This window comes from Erinaceus europaeus, chromosome 19, assembly GCF_950295315.1.
Source record: "Erinaceus europaeus chromosome 19, mEriEur2.1, whole genome shotgun sequence".
Lineage (NCBI taxonomy): Eukaryota > Metazoa > Chordata > Mammalia > Eulipotyphla > Erinaceidae > Erinaceus > Erinaceus europaeus.
The window spans coordinates 2,582,923-2,607,861 of NC_080180.1; the positions used below are offsets into that span (position 1 = coordinate 2,582,923).

At 46.7% G+C, this 24,939-nt stretch overlaps 1 protein-coding gene across 3 annotated transcripts in view; it reads left to right on the plus strand.

Moving 5' to 3' along the window:
- KCNK2 (potassium two pore domain channel subfamily K member 2) overlaps nt 1-23,213 on the plus strand; it is a 151,078-nt gene extending 127,865 nt beyond the window's left edge. For all 3 annotated transcript variants that reach the window (XM_060178440.1, XM_060178442.1, XM_060178441.1), the window contains exons 6-7: nt 5,481-5,620; nt 21,039-23,213. In XM_060178440.1, the coding sequence (XP_060034423.1) occupies nt 5,481-5,620; nt 21,039-21,359 (461 nt within the window). In that variant the 3' untranslated portion in view covers nt 21,360-23,213. The remainder of the gene's footprint in view (nt 1-5,480; nt 5,621-21,038) is intronic.
- Nucleotides 23,214-24,939: the final 1,726 nt, after the last annotated feature.

Consider the following 24,939-nt stretch of genomic DNA (forward strand, 5'->3'; position numbering starts at 1 on the left):
TTCTGAGACTGGCCAGCCCCATGGGCCTGCTTGTGGCCACTCTCTACTAGGAGTCCCCCATCAAGACATCCGTGTGGGGAGAGGAACCCAGACTTTCTGTCACACCATCGCAGGGTGCAGGCCAGCAGAAAGGTGTTTGTGTGGCAGTGAGTGTCGTCTTAACGTCTGCACCATGGCTAGGAATTAGTTTCCGGTGCCGCTCTCTAAGTTCATTACTTTAAATGCTATAGAGGAAATATCAAGAGTGGTAGACAGGTGAATCCGATGCAACAGACAGAAACATCTCCTTGTTGCTGTGGGATGTGGCTGTCTGGGATGTGAGAAACAGGGAAGCCCCATCACTGGTCTGGGGGTCTCCTTCCAGGGAGAGATTTCAGAACCAGGATGTGGAAGAGAGCTCACGGGCTGCATAGGACACAGCTGCCCATTCCCAGAGTCTGTGGACAGTCCCAGAGGATAAGCTGTTTTCATTTCTCCTTAAAATAAAAAAAGAAGGGAGTCGGGCTGTAGCGCAGTGGGTTAAGCGCAGGTGGTGCAAAACACAAGGACGGGAGTAAGGATCCCAGTTTGAGCCCCCGGCTCCCCACCTTCAGGGGAGTCGCTTCACAAGCAGTGAAGCAGGTCTGCAGGTGTCTGTCTTTCTCTCCCCCTCTCTGTCTTCCCTTCCTCTCTCCATTTCTCTCTGTCCTATCCAACAACGGCAACAACAATAATAGCTACAACAATAAAACAACAAGGACCACAAAAGGGAATAAAGATTTAAAAAAAAAATAACTTAAAAAATAAAATAAAATACATTAAAAAAGAAAAACTGCTTGCTCTCTGCCTGTCAACCAACAAATGAGTAAGTGTTTATACTCCGTGGGTCTGTCTTTCTTGCCCACACGTTTGTAACACTTGCCCCCTGGTATGTGTGTTCTCACATATTCTCCAGAATAAAGCTTAAAACTCATGGGGGTAAAACTGCAAAAAGACCTGTTTGTAACCCATAGTAGAACAATTTGTAGAAGCAAAAGCCTTGAAAGCAACCTAGGTGTCCAACAACAGATGAGTGGCTGAGAAAGTTGTGTTCTATATACACAATGGACTACTGCCTACCTGTTAAGAATAATGAATTCACCTTCTTCACTTTATCTTGGATGGAGCTTGAAGGAATCGTGTGGAGTGAGATAAGCCAGAAAGAGAAGGGTGAATATGGGATGATCCCACCCATGGACAGAAGTGGAGAAATAAGAACAGAAGGGGAGACACAGAGCAGAACGTGGACTGGAGCTGGTGTCCTGCACCAAAGTAAAGGCCTCTGGGGGTGTGGGCGGCTTTCAGGTCCTGGAACATGATGGTGGAGGAGGACCTGGGCTGAGGTGAGAGGGTTTTGCAGAAAACAGAAATTTTACACATATATCAACAACTATATTTATTGTAAACCATGAATCCCTGCCCCCCCACCTCAATTTTTGAAAAAAAAAAAAAGAATTGTCCCACCTAGTTCAGTAGAGTCAAAACAAAAAACAAAACAAAAACAAACAAACAAACAAACAAACAAACAAAAAACAGTCCTTGCTTCTGGGTACCTTGTAATTGCAGAGGAAGATTATCAGTCAAGCTAAAGCAAATCCGCAGTGGGACTCTCAGGTGCTTCCTGTAAGACCTTCCGGCTGCTCTTAGGCATCATCCGGGCTTTTCCTTTGCTTGTAAATAATCACCCCTTGCTGAGAGTAGCGTGTGCAGAGGAGCCTTCAGGGAAGGCAGGAGGGAGGGGAGTACCTGGTTGAGCACCGTGTCCTGAGTTCATTCTACCAATGCCCGTAACAACCAATAGCCAGATTTGTATGACTAAGTTAATGTCAGCAGCAAAGTCACATTTGACAGTTAGCCACTGGTGTCCTATGTTTGATTTTCCTAGCTTTGTCGTTTTATTTTTCAGCGGGCGAGAAGTCAAGATGCGGGGTTATGAGATCAGGCTTAATCAGCCCGTCTCTCAGAAGGCACACTCAGTAGATGGGAATATGTGGCAGTTTGAATTCTACGCTTCAGATTTGCTTTTACTTGTCCTCTAAGTCTGTGAGTGTAAAAGAATTAGTTGGTAATTCTTCAGAATTAGAGAAAAAGGCACAGTAATCACCTATCTTACTTAACACAGTGTCAAGTTCTTCGTGAAAACGTGGCGTCTCCTTGACTGTGCAACATTAGCGTTAGATCATTCGGGACAAGAGAAATCCCCAGTGTGTACTGAGATGCTGCTCAGCTCGTTGTTAAACAGAGCACTCCTTCCCTTGAGGCAGGCTGGCTCACACACGCAACATGAGTAACACAGCACTCGCTCCACCCATCTCACCTTTAAAGGCTCACCTCAGAATTCCCTGTTTTTGGCAGCGGGACTCATCATCTGCCATCTTACCAAGCTAAACCATGGCTCATGCACTACAAGTGTCCCGAGCTTGGGCAGTTGAAGGTGGTGGTGCTTGTTGGCTTTTAATCATGAAACAAACAGATCAGTCCGTCTCTGTGTGAAAGCCACGCTGTTTTCTGTGCAAACAGTCTCTATTCTCGTGGAGGCCCTCTAGAATCCTCTAGAAAACAGCTAGTTTTGCCCAGTCGGTTCGTAACTAGGTCAGAGGTGGGATAGAGAAGGAACAGTCCCTGATGGCTCAGGGTGGCTGCTGGGTTGAGGAGCTGCTGCTCCGTCATTCATTCACTCCTTCAGTTACTCAGTGAGCACACCCTGAGGATTAGACCCTGCTGAGCAGGTCATTTCGAGGGATGACAGTTGTATGTACCCTACGGATGGCCAGTTTCCAGCCTTGTCAAGTGAGATCATATGTTGGCCGTGTGTGTGTGTGTGTGTGTGTGTGTGTGTGTATGTGTGTGTGTGTTTTGACTAGAGTGTCACTGAGCTCTGACTATTTGTGGCACACAGTCAAACCCAGGACACCTTAAGGAAAGGAAATGGACACCTTCCTAAATGCTGGAGTTGACAGTCTGCCAGTGCAGGTCACACGATAGAGCTTCAGTCACCTTGTTCGGGCTTGTGTTTTCCTGACTTGGGATCACTGTATTGTGAGGGTGGGGAGACAGCATAGTGGTTACCTTAACTAACAGTCTTTTAACTAATGCTTGAGGCAGTAGTTAGGTCCCAGGTTCAGTTCCCCACACCACCATAAGCCAGAGCTGGGAAGTGCTCTGGTTAAAACAAACAAAACAAAAAACAACCTGTATTGTGATTCAAGATCATCACAGGAAGAAAATTAAATGTAAGAGGAGGGGGGCATTGTATTCTCATATGTGTAACAGGCATAAGAGACCCAGTTCTGGGAAGTGTTGCAGAGAGGATAGTCACCAGGCAAGCTGGGGGGTTCCTGATGTGATACTGGTTACTCCAACCCACGGGGGTTTGAGGTGGGTGAGAAGGGCCCCTGGATGGAAAGAGGCACCTTTCTTTGGCTTGGTGTGTCCAGTCCTTGCTTTGTGGCCCAGGAGGGATGGACCCCAGGCCTGGTGGATAGTGCAGGAGCCCACACCAACCCATCTTGCATGCCAGAGCTTTGGACAGGCTGGGACAGCAGAGGCAGCTGAGTGCCTGGTTTACTTAGAGAGAGGCGTCTGGGCCCAGGACCTAGCCGGTGTGTGGACTTCCAAGCAGCCTGTGCTTCATGGATGAGGATGTGAAGGGTAGAAAGGCAGCTCCCCACCCATCCCCCCGCAAGTACAGCTTGACCTCACTCAGCATTCAGCAAGTCAGCAGGAAAGAGCTGGGGGAGGAATTCCAAGGCCAGAGCAGAAGCGCCTTCCCTGCGAGTGGCCTCAGCACCCCTGCAACCAGTGACCGAGATCAGTTTAGAAAAGGAGAGAGTGAGGGAGAGACATCACGGAACTGCCCAACATCCATGGAGCGTCCTTTGTGCCAAAAAGCTCCTGTGTAGTTCCTGGGCTGAACCCAGAGCCTCAGGCGTGGCAAGGTATGCACTCTGCCAGGCGAGCGGCCTCCTGGCCCCAGATTTTCTTAATTCCTGGTACAGGAATCATTGCCAGGAGACAGAGAACCCACTGGGGAGCATGCCCACACTGGCACTGGCACTGCCCCTGCCCGAGCCTGCTCTGAGCTCTGTTTTTCACAGTTTGCTGGTTATCTTAGGCTCTGGTGACTTCCTTCTTTGAGCGCCGGGCAGCAGCTTGCAGAGAAACCCGACAAACTGAAAGAGGCCCTCGTACGTGTGAGAGTCAGGAAGAGACTCACTTTGATGACTTGGGAAAGAGCCGGAGATTCCTGGGACCTTCGTCCCTCCGCCCCTCTTTGCTATTTTTATTGCCATCTGCCTGCCCTTCTGTAACGATTAGCCAGTGCGCTCCGCCCTTGGAGTGGAAAAGACATGTGCATATTTCCAGTGGCGGCAAAGCAAACAGCAGCCCGATGACCGTTCAGTAGGGGTGGCGGGTGAGGGGACTGGGAAGGGGGCTTCAAGATCCTGCTGGCGGAGCTCAGGTGTCTTGGGAAAGAGAAGCGTGGTGGGTGGGGTGAGATGAGGTGAGGGGCCATGGAGGGGCATGTCTAGGACAGACAGGTCTCTCCAGCTTTTACCAAGCTTCTGCAGGGAGCTGGAGCCACATGAATGCTCACAACAGCCAAGATAGTTAGAAGACATTTCCCAGTTTAATAATAGAACTAACAGCTCCGTTTAGCAAGTTATCTTTAACACTGCAACTCTTTACATTCGCATCAGATTCTTGGCTCTAGTGACTTGAATAAAGTGAAAATTAATTCATAAAACTCAGCTCTCAGAAAGTGACTAGGACCGGAGCGGTATTCGGCGTACGGTGTATCCATTCATTTGATTCTCGGTCACTTGACTGGCATTGCATCTTAAGAGAACAAATCAAGAATGGGTAGATATCTTCCCCTTCTGGGTTTAGTCCTAAAACTCGCGGGATGAACATTCTACCCAAATATAGACCTTTGTGTGTGTGTGTGATGAAGTTAGTTTACTCTTTACAAACTGTGACAAAGAAGACAATAAAAAAAGTCCTCTTGATGAGCTTCTAAAGTCAACATCTTGATGAACCTGTTAAGCTGAGTCACAGCTATTTGGACAAAGATTTTTCTGGTTTTAAAGGAGAAAGTATTTGGGGGGGGGGGGCATCATTTTGGTTTCACTAAAATGGGAACATTTGAAAAATGGCATTTGCTAGGAAGCCTGTCATGTCACAGGTCCCAACAGCATCTCCCAAGCCATGTCTGTGGGTCTGCAGTGCTTTCTCTCATTTCAACTTGGAGAAGTAAGGAAAAGTCTCAGACAAGGCTGAATGTAACTGGTTCTTAAAAGAGAAGGACCACAGGAAGGAAACCAAGGAATGCCGAGAAGAGAGCCTGGGTTTGTTGACAAGTTGGTCTGTACAGTGTCTTGCAGTTCAGCCCATCATTTTAGCCGGGATCTGCCTGGCTTCCTTTGGCGGCATGGAGTAGTGACTCTGTTCTGCTCCCTCAGGTGGCTCAGATATCGAGTACCTCGACTTCTACAAGCCTGTCGTGTGGTTCTGGATCCTCGTGGGACTCGCTTACTTTGCTGCCGTCCTCAGCATGATCGGAGACTGGCTCCGAGTCATCTCCAAGAAGACCAAGGAGGAGGTGAGTGCTCCCGGCCAGCCAGACCCAGACGCTCCACTCAGCGCATGCTGCTGGGCTGCTTGCTCCCTTACTTCTGCACTTGCGTTTTAAATTAGGCAAAAAGCATTTGCCATTCCGAGCATTTGGGGTCCATGTGCAGGCTTGTGTCTCGCCCTGCGGGTGGCCCTGAAGTTACGAGGCAAGCAGAAATGCTCCAGTTCTGTGATGTCTCTCCCTCCCTCTGTCTTTGGCATACAGACAAAAATGTCAGCCCACAAAGCTGAGAAGTTGTGTATGTCAGAGGCCCCAGTGACTCAAACAAACAAACAATAAATGCACAGAGTGTATGTAGCACCAGATATTCAGGGCCTGCCGTGGGGACCCATGTCCTGGTGTGGCTACACAGCCAAGAGACACCAGTGCCGGGACTTTGGGACAAAGTCTGTGCTTGAGGCCAGAAGCAGGACCCTTTAAACATTCTGCCAAATGGACCGGAGTATAATCAGTCTCTCTCTACAAGCCCGTGCTTTCTTGAAGCCCATTAAATCATATAACTTGTTACTTAAAAAATATTTAAAGAACCAGAGATTAAAGGGGGGGTCATGGTGATTTTAGCTTCGCTGTGCCTTTAAAGATCTTGACATGCTAAGAGGAAACAAGAGAATGTCATGACTGAAATGTTTTGGATTACAAAGCTAAATTGAGGACGCCAACATCTAGCCAGGAATCAGTTCTCTAACAGATTTTAAAAGCATCGTGCGTATGCATTTCTCTCTTAAGTCAAATAGAACTGAAGAGAGAATGTCTCCTGCAGTCAGGAAGAGTGTTGTTTCATGAAATACTCACATACACTCGTGTAATTTAAAAATATTTATCTTATTTTAATGCCTTTGTGTAAGAGAGACCAGAGTACGGCTCAGCTGTGGTTTATGGTGTTCCTGGGAATTGAACTTGGGGCCTCTGAGGCCTTGGGCCTGTAAGTGCAGTAACCTCTGGCATACACTCTCTGGTCTGCAGAGAGGATATTCTAAGCACACTATAGATTCTAGAAGTATGCTCATGTGACATGACAGATTAATATTATTGTGGATCACAGTCATGAACTTAGAGAGACACTAATACTCATTGGAACAGATGACATTTTATCTTCATGACACTGATAGCAAATATTTAATTAAAACTTAGAAACATCTTACAGACTCATACTTTGGTATGCGGACAAGTTGGTACAAAGTGTTAGCACACTTTCCAGAGCACTGAGGTCAGAGGGTTTGTCTCCTCAGCCTGCATGATCAGGACCCTCCACCCCCTGACTGGAGGCTCAGGTAACTGTACTCAGCTTTCTTTAAAAAAAAAAAAAATTGTTGTCTTTATTTATTTATTGGATAGAGACAACCAGAAATCAAGAGGAAGAGGGAGAGGGAGTGGGTAGATAGCAAAATGGTTATGCAAACAGACTCATGCCTGAGGCTCTGAAGTCCCAGGCTGAATCCCCCACACCACCCACCATAAGCCAGAGCTGAGCAGGGCTCTGGAGGGGGGAGGGAGACATACAGCACTGGTGGACCACTCACAAAGTTTTCCTCCTTCAGGTGTGGACTGGGGACTTGAACTGAGTCCTTGCACATTATAACATGTGCACTGAACCCGGCACACTACAATTTTCTCATGGTTCTGGTGGCTGCAAGTCCAAGATCAGAGTGTTATCAGGGCTGGTTTCTGGCAAGAGTTCTTTCTGGCTTGTAGAGGGAGTCATTTCTGCTGTGGCCAGACAAGACCCCTTCACTGTGCACTTGGAAAGGGAGAAAGGAGGACACCAGTCCCATCAGAATAGAAAAAAAATACACACGCGCACGCGCACACACACACGCACACATTCCATTTTATTTTAAAGAGAGAGCCACATGAAGATACACAGAAAAACCAGGGTGAGCCCTGCTCAACTCTGGCTGATGGTGGTGATGGGGATTGAACTTGGGACCTCAGAGCTTCAGGCTGGAGAGTTTTTTTTTTTTTTTTCCAGAATCAGTATGCTATCTCCCCAGCATGCCACCCTTCATTTTAACGCAATTAACCTGAATTACCTTTTCACATGCCCAGTTTCCAAATATAGCCCCTACCTTCCGTTCCTAAACCATCCCTCAACCTCCAACTCTGAAAAGCTCCCAGCATGTTCAGAAACAAGGTTACTTCTCAGTTCCGATTTTTAATGAAGATGGTCGATGTCTTTGAAATCATCTACAGTAAAATGGGCCAGTGCAGAATATAAAAACAATATGCACATAAATGAGTGAGGGGAATGCATGATCTCGAATATTAAAAATCATAAAAGATAAGCCCAGGGGGCAGCACAGGGGAGAAAGCATTTAACTGTCAAGCATCAGGCCCTGAGTTTCACCCATGGTGTTGCATATGCCAGAGCGATGCCCCAGTCCTCTCATACAGAATGGTGCCCATCTCTCACACATAAATAAATAATTGTTGTGAAATTATGAGATGTGGTGTAATTCGAACTTTATCAGTCTAATCATATGTAGGTAGTAGGGCTACACACAATCCATGAAATGCATGAACAGTACACAGAGCCACGTTTCTTGCCCCTGGTGACACGTGCACGCCAGAGCCCCCACCTGGCCCCTCTAATACGGCTGCTAAGGCCCGAGACTGCCGGTGTGGTCGTATCTCACAATGCTTTACATGGGGGGAAATAATGAGTGCGACACGTGCAGGCCTCTTACTTGATTGAAATTGTCAGTCAATACAAAAGATAAACAAGAAAGCATTAGTAGATATATACACGTGATAATCACAAACTCAAAGTCTAGGACAGCCTAGGAATGAGGTTGATGCAGGAATTTCAAATCTGTGAGATGTTCTATGAACGTGGAAACTAGTTTCTATATTGAATCCTCCCTAAAAACACCCGGATAACTATAATCTTAATGATTTTTTTCTTCAATTCTGACCACTGATTTTATTTATTTATTTATTTATGTATTTATTTATTTTGGTGTCTTGGTGTTTGAATTGAAGTGAAGTCGATTGGTATGTTTCCTGTTATTAGATAGAGAGGGAGAGGTTCAGTTGCTGCCTTACAAAATAAAAACATAAAGGTGGGAGTCGGGCGGTGGCGTAGTGGGTTAAGCGCACATGGCACAAAGCGCAAGGACCTGTGTAAGGATCCTGGTTCAAGCCCCCAGCTCCCCACCTGCAGGGGAGTCGCTTCACAGTCTCCCCCTCTTTGTCTTCCCCTCCTCTCTCCTCTCTCCATTTCTGTCTGTCCTATCCAACAACAATGACATCAATAACCACAACAATGTTAAACAACAAGGTCAACAAAAAGGAAAATAAATAAATATAAAAAAACATAAAGGAAGATTTTTTTTTTCTCTAAAGACTTATGGTTGAATCCTCACATTTTATAAATTGTAACTTCTTTTGCTTTAACTGTTTCACAGAATGTCTTCTGGTAATGGAAATTCAGAGTGATATTTTTCTATTCATTTGTACATAATAAGAAAATAACTTAATAGTTTTTTCCCCAAAGCATCTTATAAGTAATTTATTTTCTTTAACAAGAGAGCTCATTATGGGGACTTAATGCATCAAGATAGAATGCTATCTGTCATCTCTCAGAAAATCTGTGCTAGCAGAAGCGGTCACCGTGAACATTGCTACTCAGATAGTTCTCTGGACTTTCTTCGTCAAACCAAAGCATCGTGAGCCGTCATATTCAGAGCTAAAACCAAGTATATCTTATCCCAAAGTTAATAAGCCTATGTTTTCTGTGGACATAACCAATTGGACCAACCCAGTAAATTGACCTCTAGTTCCTCTTCACAGACGCTTCTTTTCCAATAGAATACTGGTCGGTTTGTGATGGGTTAAAGCTGAGGTGGGGTCGTCAGGGGTAGGGGAGAGGCTGGCAGCTTTATTAGGAGTTTGACTTTTTCATAACAATGAAGATTTGCTTAGTATTAAGAGGATGGTATGATCCTTGTAGCAGGGAAGTTACATTTTCTGCATCAAATTTGGTTTTTTTTTAAAAAAAGATCTTTCTTTTTTAAAGTGTTCTCTAGTGGTGAAACTAACAGGGAATTACAAAAGGGGAATTAGTACTTTTGTCAAGACCTCCCATTAAAAAGCACAGTCATCTCTTAACAGGTCACACTCACTAACCTACTGCTTGTTTTTTAATTAGAAAACTTTGGCTCAAAGCTGCTGGTTTCCAGCAGGGGTGAATCTCCAGCAACCCAGGTCTCCCCCTCCCACTGGAATGTCCTGTATTGGAAATGGAGTGTCAGGCTGGGGGGTGAGCATCTCTGAGCAGAAGCACTGCCTTCTCTCTCCTCAGAAGCCTGGAATACCACAGCTGCCCCGGGACCACCATGCCCTGTCTCTTACTTAACTGCCAGCCCACATGACTGCATATGAACTCCTGCCAGTTTTTGTTTGTTTGTTTGTTTTGTTTTGTTTTTTACAATTCAAGATGGATGTTCCAGGCAGTGCTTAAGCTTGACTGGAATAAAAGTGACACTCATTCCGAGACAGGCTCAGGCCCGCCCCCCAACCTCTCTCAAGAAAGGGTAGATGGAATGGTAAAGTTATGCAACAGGGAATCCCATCAGTAACCCTGGTGGTAAAAAAAAAAAAAAAAAAAAGCAAGCAAGCAAGAACACAAATAAACAAAAACCAGGTAGTTTAAATCCTACCCAAATGGGAGTCGGGCTGTAGCGCAGCGGGTTAAGCGCAGGTGGCGCAAAGCACAAGGACTGGCGTAAGGATCCCGGTTCGAACCCCGGCTCCCCACCTGCAGGGGAGTCGCTTCACAGGCGGTGAAGCAGGTCTGCAGGTGTCTATCTTTCTCTCCTCCTCTCTGTCTTCCCCTCCTCTCTCCATTTCTCTCTGTCCTATCCAACAACGACGACAACAACAATAATAACTACAACAATAAAAAAACAAGGGCAACAAAAGGGAATAAATAAAATATATTTTTTTAAAAAATCCTACCCAAACTAAAAATGCTTTTTGATGAATGCTTTGTATCCCCTGACACAAAGGTTTTGTTCTCCTGCATTTGAGCAGTGGGGAAGCTCACGTTTTTCTTTCTTTTTTTTACATTAAAACTTTCTTTAAAAAAATTTTTTTTTTTTATTTATTAAGTAGAAAGATAGAAGGAGAGAGAGAAAGGACCTGATATCACTCTGGTACATGTGCTGCCAGGGATTGAACTTGGGACCTCATGCTTGAGAGTCCACTGCTTTATCCACTGTGCCACCTCCTGGACCACTGTTAAAACTTTCTATGAGTGATTGAATAATAGTTTACAAGATCATAAGATTACAGGGGTATAGCTTCACACCACACCCACCACCATGGTTCAGTGCCCTTCCTCCCCACACCCTAGCTTCCTCAGTACCCTCACGGGTGACCACCATAATTTTCACAAAGTTGTGACAACTGTTTCACTACCTTTTTTTTTTTTTTTTTTAAGGCAAGCTCATGTGTTTCAATTCTTTAAGTTGCATGTATGAGAGAAATTATCCATCAGTTGTCTTTCAGAGAAATGCAGGTCATTTGGTGACAGAGTCCTGAATTAATAGCAACAAGAGTCCAGAACAGAAACGCCAAATTAGGGGGCTGGTTGATGGCGTACCAGGTTAAGGGCAAGTGTCACAAAGCCAAGGACCCGCACAAGGATCCCGGTTTGAACCCCCAGCTCTCCACCTGCAGGGGGGATGATTCACAAGCAGTGAAGCAGGTCTGCAGGCAGGCATCTGTCTTTCCCCCCTCTCTGTCTTCCCCTCCTCTCTCAATTTCTCGGTCCTATCCAACAACAGCAGCAACAATAACAATGGGAAAAAGATGGCCTCCAGGAGCAGTGGATTCATAGAGGCAAAAAAAAGAAAAAGAAAGACCAAATTAAAGAAACTCAAGGTATTGTATATAAGAGTGAGAATAAAAACAAAAAAAAGATTAAAAATATTAAGGAGAAAATATAATTAAAAAGGACAAAAGGACAGTGTGCATAACTGTGTTAGACACAAAGTCATCATACATGTAATTTACATATAGACACATCTAAAAGAGTCTTTTTAAAATGGTTCTTATCTCACTACTTTTTGCTTGGACATCCTCCACCCCTTAACTCCTCCCCTTCGAACTTTAAAGTTGCCCCATATTTCTGACTTGTGTTTCTGGGTCTGTTTTCCCCTTCTCTGTGTCTGCTGATCATCTGCACCCTGACAATATCCCAGGTTTGGACATTTTTCTATTCTTTCTTGGTTTTTAATTTTTCTTAAGTTCTGTTTTATTCTATTTGATATCACAGGGAGAAGCTGAGAAGGAGGGGGGCAGAGAGGGGGAGAGAATCAGAGAGATCCCTACAGCACTGTGTCATCACTCGTGAAACTTTCCCCCCTGCAGGTGGGGACTGGGGACTGGAACCTGGGTCCTTCCTTGTACATGGTAATAGATGCATTTAACCAGGTGTGCCACCATCCACCCCTGTTATTTCTTTGAATCTGTTTTCTGCTACCTTCTTTCTCTCCTTTCCATCTGAGACTCCTTTAGTACTGATATTTGCTTTTCTGATGGACTCTTGTTTTAATTAATTTATTTATTTATTGGAGAGAGACAGCCATAAATCGAGGGGGAAGGGGAAGACAGAGAGGGAGACAGAAAAACACCTGCAGCCTTGCTTCACTACTTGCAAAGCTTCACCCTACAGGTGGGGACTGGGGTTTGAACCCCGGTCCTTGCACATTGTAACATGTGTGCTCAACCAGGTGTGTCCCCCCTCTCCCCCAGCTAATGAAGTCTTCAATCTCTCAGAGTTGTGTCATTTTCCCTAAATCTTTACTGTGAAGTCAGAACGTGTGCCAACTTGCCTTTTGTCTCTGAGGTTCTCTTTTCTGCTTGGGTCAGTCCCAGCTCCACCTGTGCCCAACAGATGGGTGAAACTAGGAAAATGCTGGTTTTGCAAAACCAAGATAGGGGCCAGAAACTTAAGGGGGCAAATCCAGAAGAGCTATCAGAGAAATAATTCAGGAAATACACTGGAAATTTGACAAAATACAAAGCTCTCAATTTAATACAGGAAAAAATGGATTAAGAAAGAGACCCATGACTTCAGAGATTCTCTCGGCAAGAAAATGAAAAGCTTGGAAAGAGAGGTACAGAACATGATGGATGATTTGAATTGGGGTGATTGATTTGAATTCACTCCAGTCTCAATAGACTGACTCATGCAGAAAGGAAGTCAGTGGAAAAAGAACAGTCCAGTCATGACTCCCAGACGGGCCACGTCACGGTGTGTGGAGTGTGCAGGCTCCCCTGAGATTTTTCCGGGGCTGAGCTTCACCTGCAGGTCACTGGGGGGATCAGCAGTTCCACTAAAGGAGTGTGACTGTGTGTCCATGTGATGCCAGGGTGTCCTGTCTGGGCTGGGTCTCACCTCGACCCTCAGCTGCCAAGACCCTCAGCCACCGGAGGCCAGAAATGGAAACAGTTGTTTGGAGAAGGAATGAATGAAGACAAGTGATTGGTGGAGATCAGAGGCGTTTGGGGTCTTCATTTGGGAGCCGGGTGGTGGTCTGTGAGCAGGAACTTGCTCCAGGAGCTTTGCTCTTGTGCATGTCAATTAGCCTGTGGTTTAGTTGGTTTCCATTAAACACACAGTTTGAAAGAATCACAGAAAACAAAAAGTGGGGCTCTCCTGTCCTTTCTTTTTCCCCTGGCTGAGACAGTTTTCAGACTGAACTTTCTATTTCTACTCCTGCATTTTATCCAGTGTGTCAAAGGGAACAGCTGCCTGTCACCAGCTAATTAGAGACTCCTATAGTGTGTTCTCTCTCCACTCCCCCCCCCCCTCTCTCTCTCTCACACACACACACACACACACACACACACACACGCACACTTACATGGGAGTGTGTGCTCTGCAAGAGAAATTTCTGCAACAGTTTCCCCTTTTGAAAAAGAAGGTATAAGGTATAAATGCAGTCTCCCTGTACAGACTATTTTCTCCCACATTCCATTCTGCAAAGTTTAAACTAGACAAAGATATTTTTAAACTGACATAGCATATATTCTGAGATAAATGTATTAAACCTTTGGGAAAAAAACAGCAACAAAAACTAGTTCATTCCTCACATCTCTATGACTCTGTCTCTCTCTCTTCACACTCTTGGACTCTCCAGCTGCTCATCTGGGACTTGTTGGCCAGAGGCAGGTGACGTTCTGAAGCCTGACCAACTTTCTCCTCTGACTTTTGTGGAGAGAACACATAACTGGTTCTGCCTGGATTCAAATGTCCAGTATACTTGCATTTTCGTGGTAAAATGTTAAATTCTGAAACCATTCACTTCATCTTAGTTTACCTACTGAGCCAAAGTTTTGAGCATTGATGATGTGTCATTTTAAATATCTTGATTTATTTGGGATCAGTAGTTTCAGGAACAAGCAATAAATTTCACTGGCACAATCTGGGTTTTCCATACTCTTATGGCTGACCACCAGTGAAGGCTGAGGCCCTGGGATGTTGGAGATGGGGACGGTGAGCCATTCCCCCAGGGGTGGGGAGCGGGGTTTCTCAGCCAGCTGTTGCTGACCATCTTGGAATTAACGTGACCCCCTCCCCCACCCCCCACCCCCGAGTCTCTTCCCACCCCCTAAATAGCCTTCTCTTCAGTTCTATTCTTGGTAAATGCCACCTGATACCCATCTGTTTGCTTAGACCAGCATCCTTCCCCCCCCCCCCCCCCCGTTTGTCTGTTTGGTTGGTTGACAAGTCACCCCAGCTGACTTGTTCAGAGAGGGAGAGCAGAACACCCAAACATCCTTCAGTGTTGTGGGCCTGGGCTTGAACCTGTGCTGTGCACACAGCAAGGCAGTGCTCTAAGCGAGCTGCTTTGTGGGCCGCCAAAACACAGATGATGCTTTCCTTTGCCACGTCTCCATTCTACCACTCTGCCTGTCTCTTGAGCTCTAAGTGTTGTCTGCCTGACTCACCCAGTGACATCCTAATTCCATGTCTTCCTCACCCAGAGAACCATCTCCTTTCTCCAACATTTTTGTTGTGAATCATTACTAAAATAAATAAATAGATAAATAAATAAATAAATACCAGGCAGTGGTGGACACATTATCTTGTGCAAGGACCACTCTCATCTGCAGGGGTAAACTTTACAATCAGTGAAGCTGGATTTCAGGTATGGCTCTGACTCTCACCCTCTCTGCCTCCCTCTCCCCTTCCCTCTCAATTTCTCTCTGTCCTATCAAAAAATATATGGGAAAAAAAAAAAAAAAACAAAACTTAGCACATGCCTTCACAGTATGTTATTCAGTGCTGTGTTCCTGTGTCACATATTAAGATATATAAATATTGATCTTAAGCATTGCAAAGGTAGAAATGACAAAGGTGAAAATAAGATGATTTTAAAATGTAAAACTTAGGCAATTTTTTTTCTCTCTCAATAAGAATTATTAACAACACCCATAGGGTTCATATCTTTTTGTTTTGTTTTTCCAGATTGGGATGTAACACTCCATATCACAGTAATTCCTGGTTCTGTTTCACACTCAGCTTGGTACTTACCTTGATGGCTGTCTTGCCTGAAAAAGGCAACACACGCAGATCCACAGACCCAGGTGGGAGAAGGGCAGTTCTTAAGTCTCACTGTATTCAGTCTGCAGTGAATATGCTTTGTGGAGGAGGCTTCTAAGCTTCCCGCCCTCTCCTTCCTTCAGCCATAACTTTTAACTTGATATTTTCCACACCTGTGAGAGTTTAAACACCAAAGGCCAGGGAGAAAGCCTACAGGACTCGCATGCCTGCCTGAAGTCCCAGAAGCCCCAGGTTCAATCCCTGTAATCACCACATGCCAGAGTTGAGCTCTGCTCCCGTTGTCTCTCACCCTCACAAAAATAAACTAATCTTGAAACAACAGTCGAAGGGGGCTGATCAGTGGCGCACCTGGTAGAGTGCACACGCTACAGTGCACAAGGGCCCCGACTTCAAGCCCCCCAGACCACACCCGCAGCACAGAAGCTTCCTGAGTGCTGAAGCAGGCCTGCAGGGGTCTTTCTTTCCCCATCTTCCCCCTTCCTTCTCAGTCTGTCTCTATCCAAAATAAGTGTATGAAATATTGAAAAGTCTTTTAAAAAGAGCTGAAGTCACCAGTGTGGTCGCCCCCACCTCCCAGTCACCACAGTGCGCTGACAAACACCCAGGCACTGTAACTCAGGCATACAGCTGTGCGCGCAGGGGTTATAAACAACACAGGCACTGTCTTGTGCCATTTCATGAATTCTGATACCCCCCCCCCCTTGTGCAATACAGTCAATCACACTTTACATGAGCTGGAGACGCCTCATAAAACAAGTCAGTAAAGGGACCCCCCCCAAAAAAAAAAAATAGACCAGTGGGCTACTTCCAGGCTTGTTCTGTGGCACTATGACACTGTGTCACGCCAGTGACAAAAGCCCAGGAGTGTGACTACTTCGTCATAAGCGAACACTCAGCAAGGCCGTTGGCATTGTACATAAAACATTCAGTGTTGCAGGAGAAAGATAGGAGTTTAGATCTGAGTGCCCGTATTATCTTTTTTTTTTTCTTGGCATTGCTTTTGTTAAAACTATTGTGCAACGTCTTTACACAATTAAGTTCATGTGCATGGCATCGAGACGTGGAGAAATGGTGAGCTAAAAAAAGCACTTTAGATTAAGGAGACCTTATGAATATTGCATATACTTTCCTGAAAACCAGAGCAAAAACATCATGTACTGTTCTGTGGAGATAATGTTATGTTTAGTAATCCTTTTAGGTGTTTTTTTTCTCTTTCCCCTAACCTGGTCGTAAAGAGAATAATTTGAGCTGTTCTTTTGAACAGTACAGTTCAACAGTACAACGAAATGTCAATACTTGAGAGAGTGAATTAATGATAATTGTCAGGAATTATAGTCTAGGCAGCCTCTGAAATTGGAATGCAAAGTAGGCTTCACATTATTATTATTATTTTTAACAAATTTAACCAGAGGGATGTTTTCAACTCAGCTCCCTGCTTTTAATATTTAACTTTCCTCCAGCTCTCAAGGTGTATAAACATCTGAGCTCCAAGGAAAGTGAATTAAAATCCTGCTGTCAAAAGGAAAGAGAAAAAAAGCCCTGCTCACAGATGAGCTGCACCTCTTCAGTTTTATTTCTGGCTAAGAAAACCACATTGTGGCCATTAAATGCTCAGCTTTCCTTTAAGAAGGGGCTTTCTGTCCATTTTGCTTTATCCATGTCACAACAATGATTATGTCCATGCATTAGCAGAACCCTTTCAGGTATTATCCAGTCCTCAAGTTGGTCAAGAGTTATTGGAAAAACCTTCCAAAGGTTTTAGACATTTAGAAATACCTGATCCAGGGGGTTGGGAGGTAGCGCAGTGGGTTAAGGGCATGTGGTGTGAAGCGCAAGAACCGGTGTGAAGATCCCGGTTCGAGCCCCCGGCTCCCCACCTGCAGGGGAGCCGCTTCACAAGCGGTGAAGGTCTGCAGGTGTCTGCTTTTCTCTCCCCCCTCTGTCTTCCCCTCCTGTCTTCACTCTGTCCTATCTAACAATGACAGCATCAGTAACAACAACAATAATAACTACAAGGCTACAACAACAAGGGCAACAAAAGGGAATAAATAAATAAATAAATAAATAAATAAAGCTTGAATAGATATAGTAGGCAGAGGGATTGGAGAAGTTGCTGTGACCAGTGCACAGGACTAACTCCCACTCTAAAGCAGCAAATATACCTCGGGAAAAGCGCTGATGAGATACTGACCTTTGGAGGTGAACCATTTGGAATATTAGCAAATTCTGATTATTACCAATATGTTAATGAATAAGACCAATATTCTAAGACTTGTTTTTTTAAAATTAGCTTGTTACTTAAATCATATGAGAGGGAGCCAGAGCGCCCCCCCCCCCCACAGGTGCATGCAGTTCTGGGATCAGACTGGGAGCCCCAGGCATGCAAGTCCTGTGCTCTGTCGGCTGTTCCCTGGCTGCTGTAAAACCCTGGGGAATTGTAGAATTCCAAAGCAAGTGGGCAGTTACAGGCAGCCGAGAGTCGTGGTACCGTTTAGGCGGGAGCAGTGCAGATGAGGGTCGTGGACAGAGGGCACAACAGTGAGGCCAGTGAAGAGCTGGGTAGCTCTGAGGGTCGCGCAAACCAGAGTTCAGGGCACGAGCAGGTGAGCGAGACTGGAGCTCCTCTCAGTTTGAGGGACTGCAGGAGGCCGTCCAGCTAAAACAAGGAGCAAATCTGACGCGAAAGGGCGTCGAACCTCTCGATGACGGTTGCCTTTGCCAGCCGACAGGACTCCCAACAGAATGTAGTGCCTACTGGGAGATACTCAGCGGCGCTGTTTCAGGTGACACCAGCTGGTGGGGAGACGGTGGCTTTTATCATAGCGACAGGATGCTTTGGGACGATACCCTCGCAGCTGGCCCCGTACCAAGAGTCAGGGAGGGCCACAGCTTCCTGTCTCAAGTGCATCTTAGAAATAAAGCTGCAGGGAGTGAGGATGAGGAGGCACTTACCCCTCACAAGCAGGTCTCACGTGCTGGGGCAAACGGCTGTCTGCAGGGAAAACCACCTCAGAAGTGCAGTTGAGAAAGCCCAGGCTTTTTCTTTAATTTTTTGCCACCAGGGTCACTGCTAGGGTTTCCTCCACAGCTACTGAATCCACAGCTCCCAGCAGACTGATGTTTCTTTTTCTTTTTCTTTTGCCTCCAGGGTTATCGCTGGGGCTCAGTGCTGGCACTAGGAACACACTGCTCCTGGCAGACATTTTTCATTTTTATGGGATAGGACAGAGAAATTGAGAGAGGAGAGGGAGACAGACACCTGCAGACCTGCTCCACCTCTTGAGAAGTGACCCCTCTACAGATGGGGAGCTGGAGGCTTGAAACAAGGTCCTTGCATGGGGTTCTTGCGCAGTAAAAGAACTTTTAATGAACTGAGACCCAACCTACAGGAGGAAATAAGGCAGAGTGGTGATTCAGAAATATCGACTCGGCCATCTTTCATTTCCCTCACGACATGAAAAATTAAAGACCCCTTCCAGGGCCTTGTGTGCTTTGGTATCTGGACGAGAATGGCTCCCACATCCCACGTTTCTGCTGGCAAACAAACAGCGTCCACGGAGAGCTCTCTCCTGGCGCAGACGCCTCAGGGCCGGGGCAGACTTGAGAGGCTAGAACTCAAGCGATGGACTCCAGTTTCCGTTGTTACACCTGTTCACTTTTAATACCCTGTTTACACAAACTCCTCGTGCTGTAAAGACGTGATTTGTGCTATCACTTATTGCAACCAAAGTAGTGGGGACAGGTTCCTGTGAACGAACGGTTGACGTCTCATGTGACATTTGCTGCTGGGGACTGGAGGCTGGAACCCAGGTCCTTGCACATGGTAGCATGTGCACTTAACACGTGTGCCACCGTTAAGGTCACCAATCTCGTTGAAAAATATTTACTTGACTTTAATGAGGGAGAAAAAGACACAGGGAGAGAAGTCCCAGAGCCCTGCTCAGATCTGGTTTATGGTGGTGCTGCGAATTGAATCCAGGGGCTTGGAGCCTCAGGCATGAAAGTCTTTTGTATGACCGTTAAGCTGTCTCCCTGGCCCTACAATCATCTTGTTCATTCAAAAATATTTGTTTATTAACATGGAGAGAGAGGTGAAAAAGAGAAAGTGGGGGTGGGGGGGCAGAGCATCAGTCTGGCATATGCACTGCCAAGGATCAGACTCTGAACCTGGTACATTGAAGCTCAAGACCCTCCCCACTGTACCACCCAGCAGGCGGCTGGTATCGGTGACATGCTGTTAAAAATATGCTTCCAAGAATAGCTTTCTGTCTGTTTTGCTTTGAATTACATTTTTATTTATTATAAAATAAATAAAAAGAGATATAAATAAATATAAAGAGAGGGAAAGAGAAAGTGGTGCATCCCTGCTTTGCCACTCATGAAACTTTCCAGGTGGGGGCCAGAGGCCTGAACCTGGATTCTTGTGCACTGTGGTGTGTGTACTTAACCAGGTGCGCCACCACCTGGCCCCCATGAATAGCTTATTTTTTCCCCTTTGGTGGACATTCTTGCCTCAAATCAATTTTATGACTCCTTGGTTTCTATCAAAGGATGAGAAGTTGGTGCCAGCTATTCAAGTGGGCCCACAAATCACCGTTTCTCAGGCTGCCCCGTGCTGGCATGTGTCAGTAGGCCTTGTGCAGTGACCAGCCTGAGTGCTTGTAGGGAGAAAGAAGGCTGTGCCGTGTCAGCCAGCAACCCTGCTCACGGAGTTCTCTGCAGTCAGGCTGCGGACTGGAGAGAGTCTCCAGGTCGGGCCTGCACTTGGCTGAGAGTGTAGCCCAGGCTGAGCCCCGGCACTGTGTGGGAGGTGGGTGGTGTCTTGGCAGCTGGGTAGCTCTGCTGTGGAGTGTCCTTCTCTCTGACCATCCCAACAGTGAAAGCACACCTATGCAAATCCCTGCTCCCTCTCCCCCCGAGAAAATAGCAGTGGATATAAGCTCATTCTGTAAGCCGCAGCCGAGTTACCAGTGATAATTGTACATGCACAGTAACTGACCTCCTCCTGCCTGCTTTCTACAACCCCAGCCCGAGGAGTGGTGGTCCCACCACCCCTGTCCTCACCACCTGCTGGGGTCTCTATCTCTCTTCTTCTAAATTTTATTAGTGATTTAATATTGATTTATAAAATTACGAAGTAACACGGGTATAACTCCACAGCACCCCACCACCAGAGTTCTGTGTCCTCACTCCTTCCGCTGGAAACTCCTGTAGTTCTCCCAAGGTCGCAGATACAGGTTGACTGTTATTTCTGTAACTATATTTCTATATATTTGCCCACTTTTCCTATGGCTGCCTTCTTTTCTAAGTCACACCTACACCTATTACTACTTCCAAATGGCCTTCTGTTTTCCCTCTTCTCTCTCTGGGTCCTGCCTGACAGAGTTGGAGTTCAGAGTCCTCTGCTCATCCTCCCTATCATCTCTCCCTTTCTGGGAGTGTGGACCAGAATTCCCTTTGGAGTACAGTAGGTGGGAGTTCTGCCTTCTGAAATTACTTCTCCACTGGACATGGGTGTTGGCAGGTGGATCCATACCCCCAGCCTGTTTTTGTCTTTAGAAGGTGAGGCTCAGGGACACAGTAGTCAGGGAAGTCAGGATGGAATCCTTGTAGCATCTGCAGCTTGGCGTCTGAAAGGCAGTGAGATATAAAGCAGGACAAAGTGTTGAATAAGCAGGAACCGAAAGGTAGGAATAGAGCAGAGGAGAATAGGGATCTTAGGGGAGAAGCGAGGAAGTCTTCTTAGGTATGTTCCTTGGGGCCTGTGACTTCAGTCATTTTTGCCTGAGCCTGATTTCTGTGTCCCCACAGGTGGGGGAGTTCCGGGCCCACGCGGCCGAGTGGACAGCTAACGTCACGGCCGAGTTCAAGGAGACGCGGCGGCGGCTGAGTGTGGAGATCTATGACAAGTTCCAGCGGGCCACCTCCATCAAGCGGAAGCTCTCGGCTGAGCTGGCCGGCAGCCACCCCCAAGAGCTGACCCCCTGCAGGAGGACTCTGTCCGTGAACCACCTGGCCACCGAGAGGGAGGTGCTGCCACCCCTGCTCAAGGCCGAGAGCATCTACCTGAATGGGCTGACCCCACACTGCACCGGCGAGGAGATCTCCGTGATCACAGAGAACAGGAAGTAGGCCTGGGGGCGGGGGGTTGTGGGGTGGGGTGTGGGGCCTGGCGAGCCCGGGGAGGACACCTGTGTTCTGTGAGACTGCTGCCGGCAGTGCTCTGAAGACGAAGGCGGCCTATGAGCTCCCCCGGGAGTGTGGGACTCTGCGCCAGCACTCTCTCTGCGGTCTTGACACCTGACGAAAGGCTGCTTTCTTGGACAACTGGAATCGCACTCGCTGTCGATGCCTTTCTGGGCCCAGACTGTTTCCCCTGCTCCTAATGGTCACACTGGGGCCTCCAGGTGAATCTTGCTCTCTTCCCTGGCTAATGTAGCTTCACAGAATCAGTCCTCAAAACCTTTCAGGGGTCTACCTACCTACATGAGCCTAGATAGGGACCATTTTTGGAGGACAGCACTTCTTTCTTTATTCCTTCCTGTCTTTCTTTGTTCCTCTCTTCCTTTTTTAATGGCGAGAAATTCTTATGCAGCCTTTTACCTAAGACATTCTCTGTCAGTGCCTTATCTTAGGAAGAAGCAGAACCTCCAACTGAATTGTGGTTTCTCCCCCCTCCCCCACCCAGCCCCACCCATAGGCCTCACCCCTGCCAGCCCTCTCTCTCCCCGGCTCCCCACTCCCACTGGAACACACTCCCTTGCTGGGGACAGTGTTTGGAACGACTGAAGAGATGAGGCCCTGAGCAGCACTAGACTTCCAAGTCGACGACATTGCCGTAGCGCCTAGAAAGCCCAGCGCTGACGGCGCAGCCCAGGAAAGGGGCCGCCTCGGCCCTCTGTCGTCTGCCTATTTATTTGACTCTGGACCCCGCGGTACACACAGACCCGCCATTCTCACCCAACTGCTCCCCGACCTCCCCAGTTCCCCAGCGGTATTTGGAGTTTATTTCTGACTAGTAACTACCGATATATTTTCAAAGGCGGCATACATTTCATATATACGTGTATACAGAAGCGACCTGACAGCTGAGATTGTCACAGAATATCACTGGAGGTGATCCATGGCCATTGGTGTGAGTTGCCATCTGAGGAGGAGAGAGTGGAGCTGTGTGTCCCCAGGAGCACCTGCGGACAGTTGGGTGTGCAGAGAGGCTGAGAGGACTGACTCTCTCTGGTGGCTCTGCCAGCCACGGAGGTCCCACAGCTGTGGGTGGGACTGGATCCGTGGCCGAGGCCGTGGACCACAGCACAGGGAGCAGTGGGGCTCATGACTTAGCACAGGGGAGACGCAGGCTGCAGAGACAGCTCATTTCTGACTCAGAGGAGCCGCTGTCACCGCACAATAGAGATCTCCAGAGTGTCTGGCTTCCCGTCTACATTCTTCTCTCTTTGGATAGAGAAAGCTGACCATCCCTTTTGGTCTCATTCTACACCCGTAATTCTTTGGATGCTGCCTGGATTCAGATGACATTTCACAGAGGCGCCCAGTAGACTGTTCCACCCCATTTTTATTTTCATATAGAGCTGCTGTACATTGTATATATAATTTTTAAAATGCAAGAAAGAAATGATTTCCCTAAATATTACACTTATTTTCTCTTATTCTGGGTGGTGGGGTAGAGTTATCTGAACGAGTGGCATTCAGATTCAGGTCTTTTAAAAAAAAAATGAACCCAGGATCTTAAAAATAAGATGCAAAATAGATACTTATTTTCCAGAATTTAGAAGTATAAATATCCAGTTAACTTGTTGAAGGTACTTTTATAAACTTAGAAAATTCTAACCAAAAGCGGAGGGTGGCAGGCTCTCTTAGAAAGAAAGCCACACCTACTTCCTCAGCAACTATGGAGAAGGTTGCAGTGGTGGAATGCACCGTGTATGAACTGTGAATCGTACTGACAAATAAAGTCTGTGATTGAAGTCAGCACTGCCTGAGTCTCCTGCTTCTGCTAAGAACTGAGACTTAATCCCGGCTAAGTGGCCCTTTGGGATGTGGCTTCACATCTCCGCCATGTTCCAGGACTCCTTCTGATAAGACACCTACAGGAATGTTCTTCATGGCTACTAATGGAAATACTCTGAGATTTCATTTTTGAAATATGGTATTTGAAATAGCACGTGCATTCCAGATCACCTCCATTAAATTAGGCTATGTCGATGTATTTTGTCATTGTTAGACCTTTTCTTTTTTTTTAATTTAATTTTTTTTTATTTATAAAAAGGAAACACTGACAAAACCATAGGAGAAGAGTGGTACAGCTTCGCACAGTTCCCACCACCAGAACTCCGTATCCCATCCCCTTCCCTGATAGCTTTCCTATTCTTTATCCCTCTGGGAGCATGGACCCAGGGTCATTGTGGGTTGCAGAAGGTGGAAGGTCTGGCTTCTGTAATTGCTTCCCCGCTGAACATGGGCGTTGACAGGTGGATCCATACTCCCAGCCTGCCTCTCTCTTTCCCTAGTGGGGCAGGGCTCTGGGGAAGTGGGGCTCCAGGACACATTGGTGGGGTTGTCTGTCCAGGGAGGTCTGGTCGGCATCCTGCTGGCATCTGGAACCTGGTGGTTGACAAGAGAGTTAACATACAAAGCCAAACAAATTGTTGACCAATCATAGACCTACGGGCTGGAATAGTGCAGATGAAGTGTTGGGGGTCCTCCATTTTGTAGATAGCTAGTAGGCACATTTTAGTAGGTGTTAGACCTTTTCTGACCTGGGCCAGTTCACCCCTCCTTAGGCAACCTGGTGGTCCCCCGCTCCCAGGAGGTCACCATACTGATGCCGAACTTAGTGCGGACATCCGATCGGCGTAGCGCACTGCAGCCCACAACTCCTGGGCTCAAGGGATCCTCCAGCCTCAGCTTCCCGGGGAGCTGGGACTACAGGGGTGCACCACCACGCCCGGTGTGTTAGACCTTTTCTATTCGGTCACACAAATACTGAGCACAAGCAGCAGACTGCTTGCCAGAAAAGACAACTGGGGCTTGGGAGGTCTCTGACCTTGGAATTGTGAGGTCCCGATTTTGATCCCAGGTGTTCCAAGTGCAGAGTGATGCTCTAGTTTTCTCTCATTTTTAAAACGAGGCCTGAGGGGAGCTGGGTACAGCAGGTTAAGCACACATGGTACAAAGCGCAAGGACCGGCATAAGGACCCCTGTTTGAGCCCCCGGCTCCCCACCTGCAGGGGAGTCACTTCCCAGGCGGTGAAGCAGGTCTGCAGGTGTCTGTCTTTCTCTCCCCCTCTTGTCTTCCCCTCCTCTCTCCATTTCTCTCTGTCCTATGCAACAGTAACGACAGCAATAACAACTACAATGATAAACAACAAGGGCAACAAACGGGGCGAAAGAATAGCCTCCAGGAGCAGTGGTGAATTTGTAATACAGGCACCGAGTTGATAACCTTGGAGGCAAAAAAAACAAACAAAAAAAAAACAAAAGAGAGGCCTGAAGAAGTGTAGCAACCAGTCAGTCTTCTGAATCTCAGACTCCAAATACTCGGAAATGGTGTCTCTTCCTCAACACCTTGACGCTCAGTAAGTAACGTATCCAAAACTTGTCCCCGGTGTTGTCCTTGGGGTTAGGGGAAGTCTAAGAAAGTTTAAGGATGACATCCACTGTGTTTTCCCAGTCTTCATGGTTTTTGCTTCTTGTG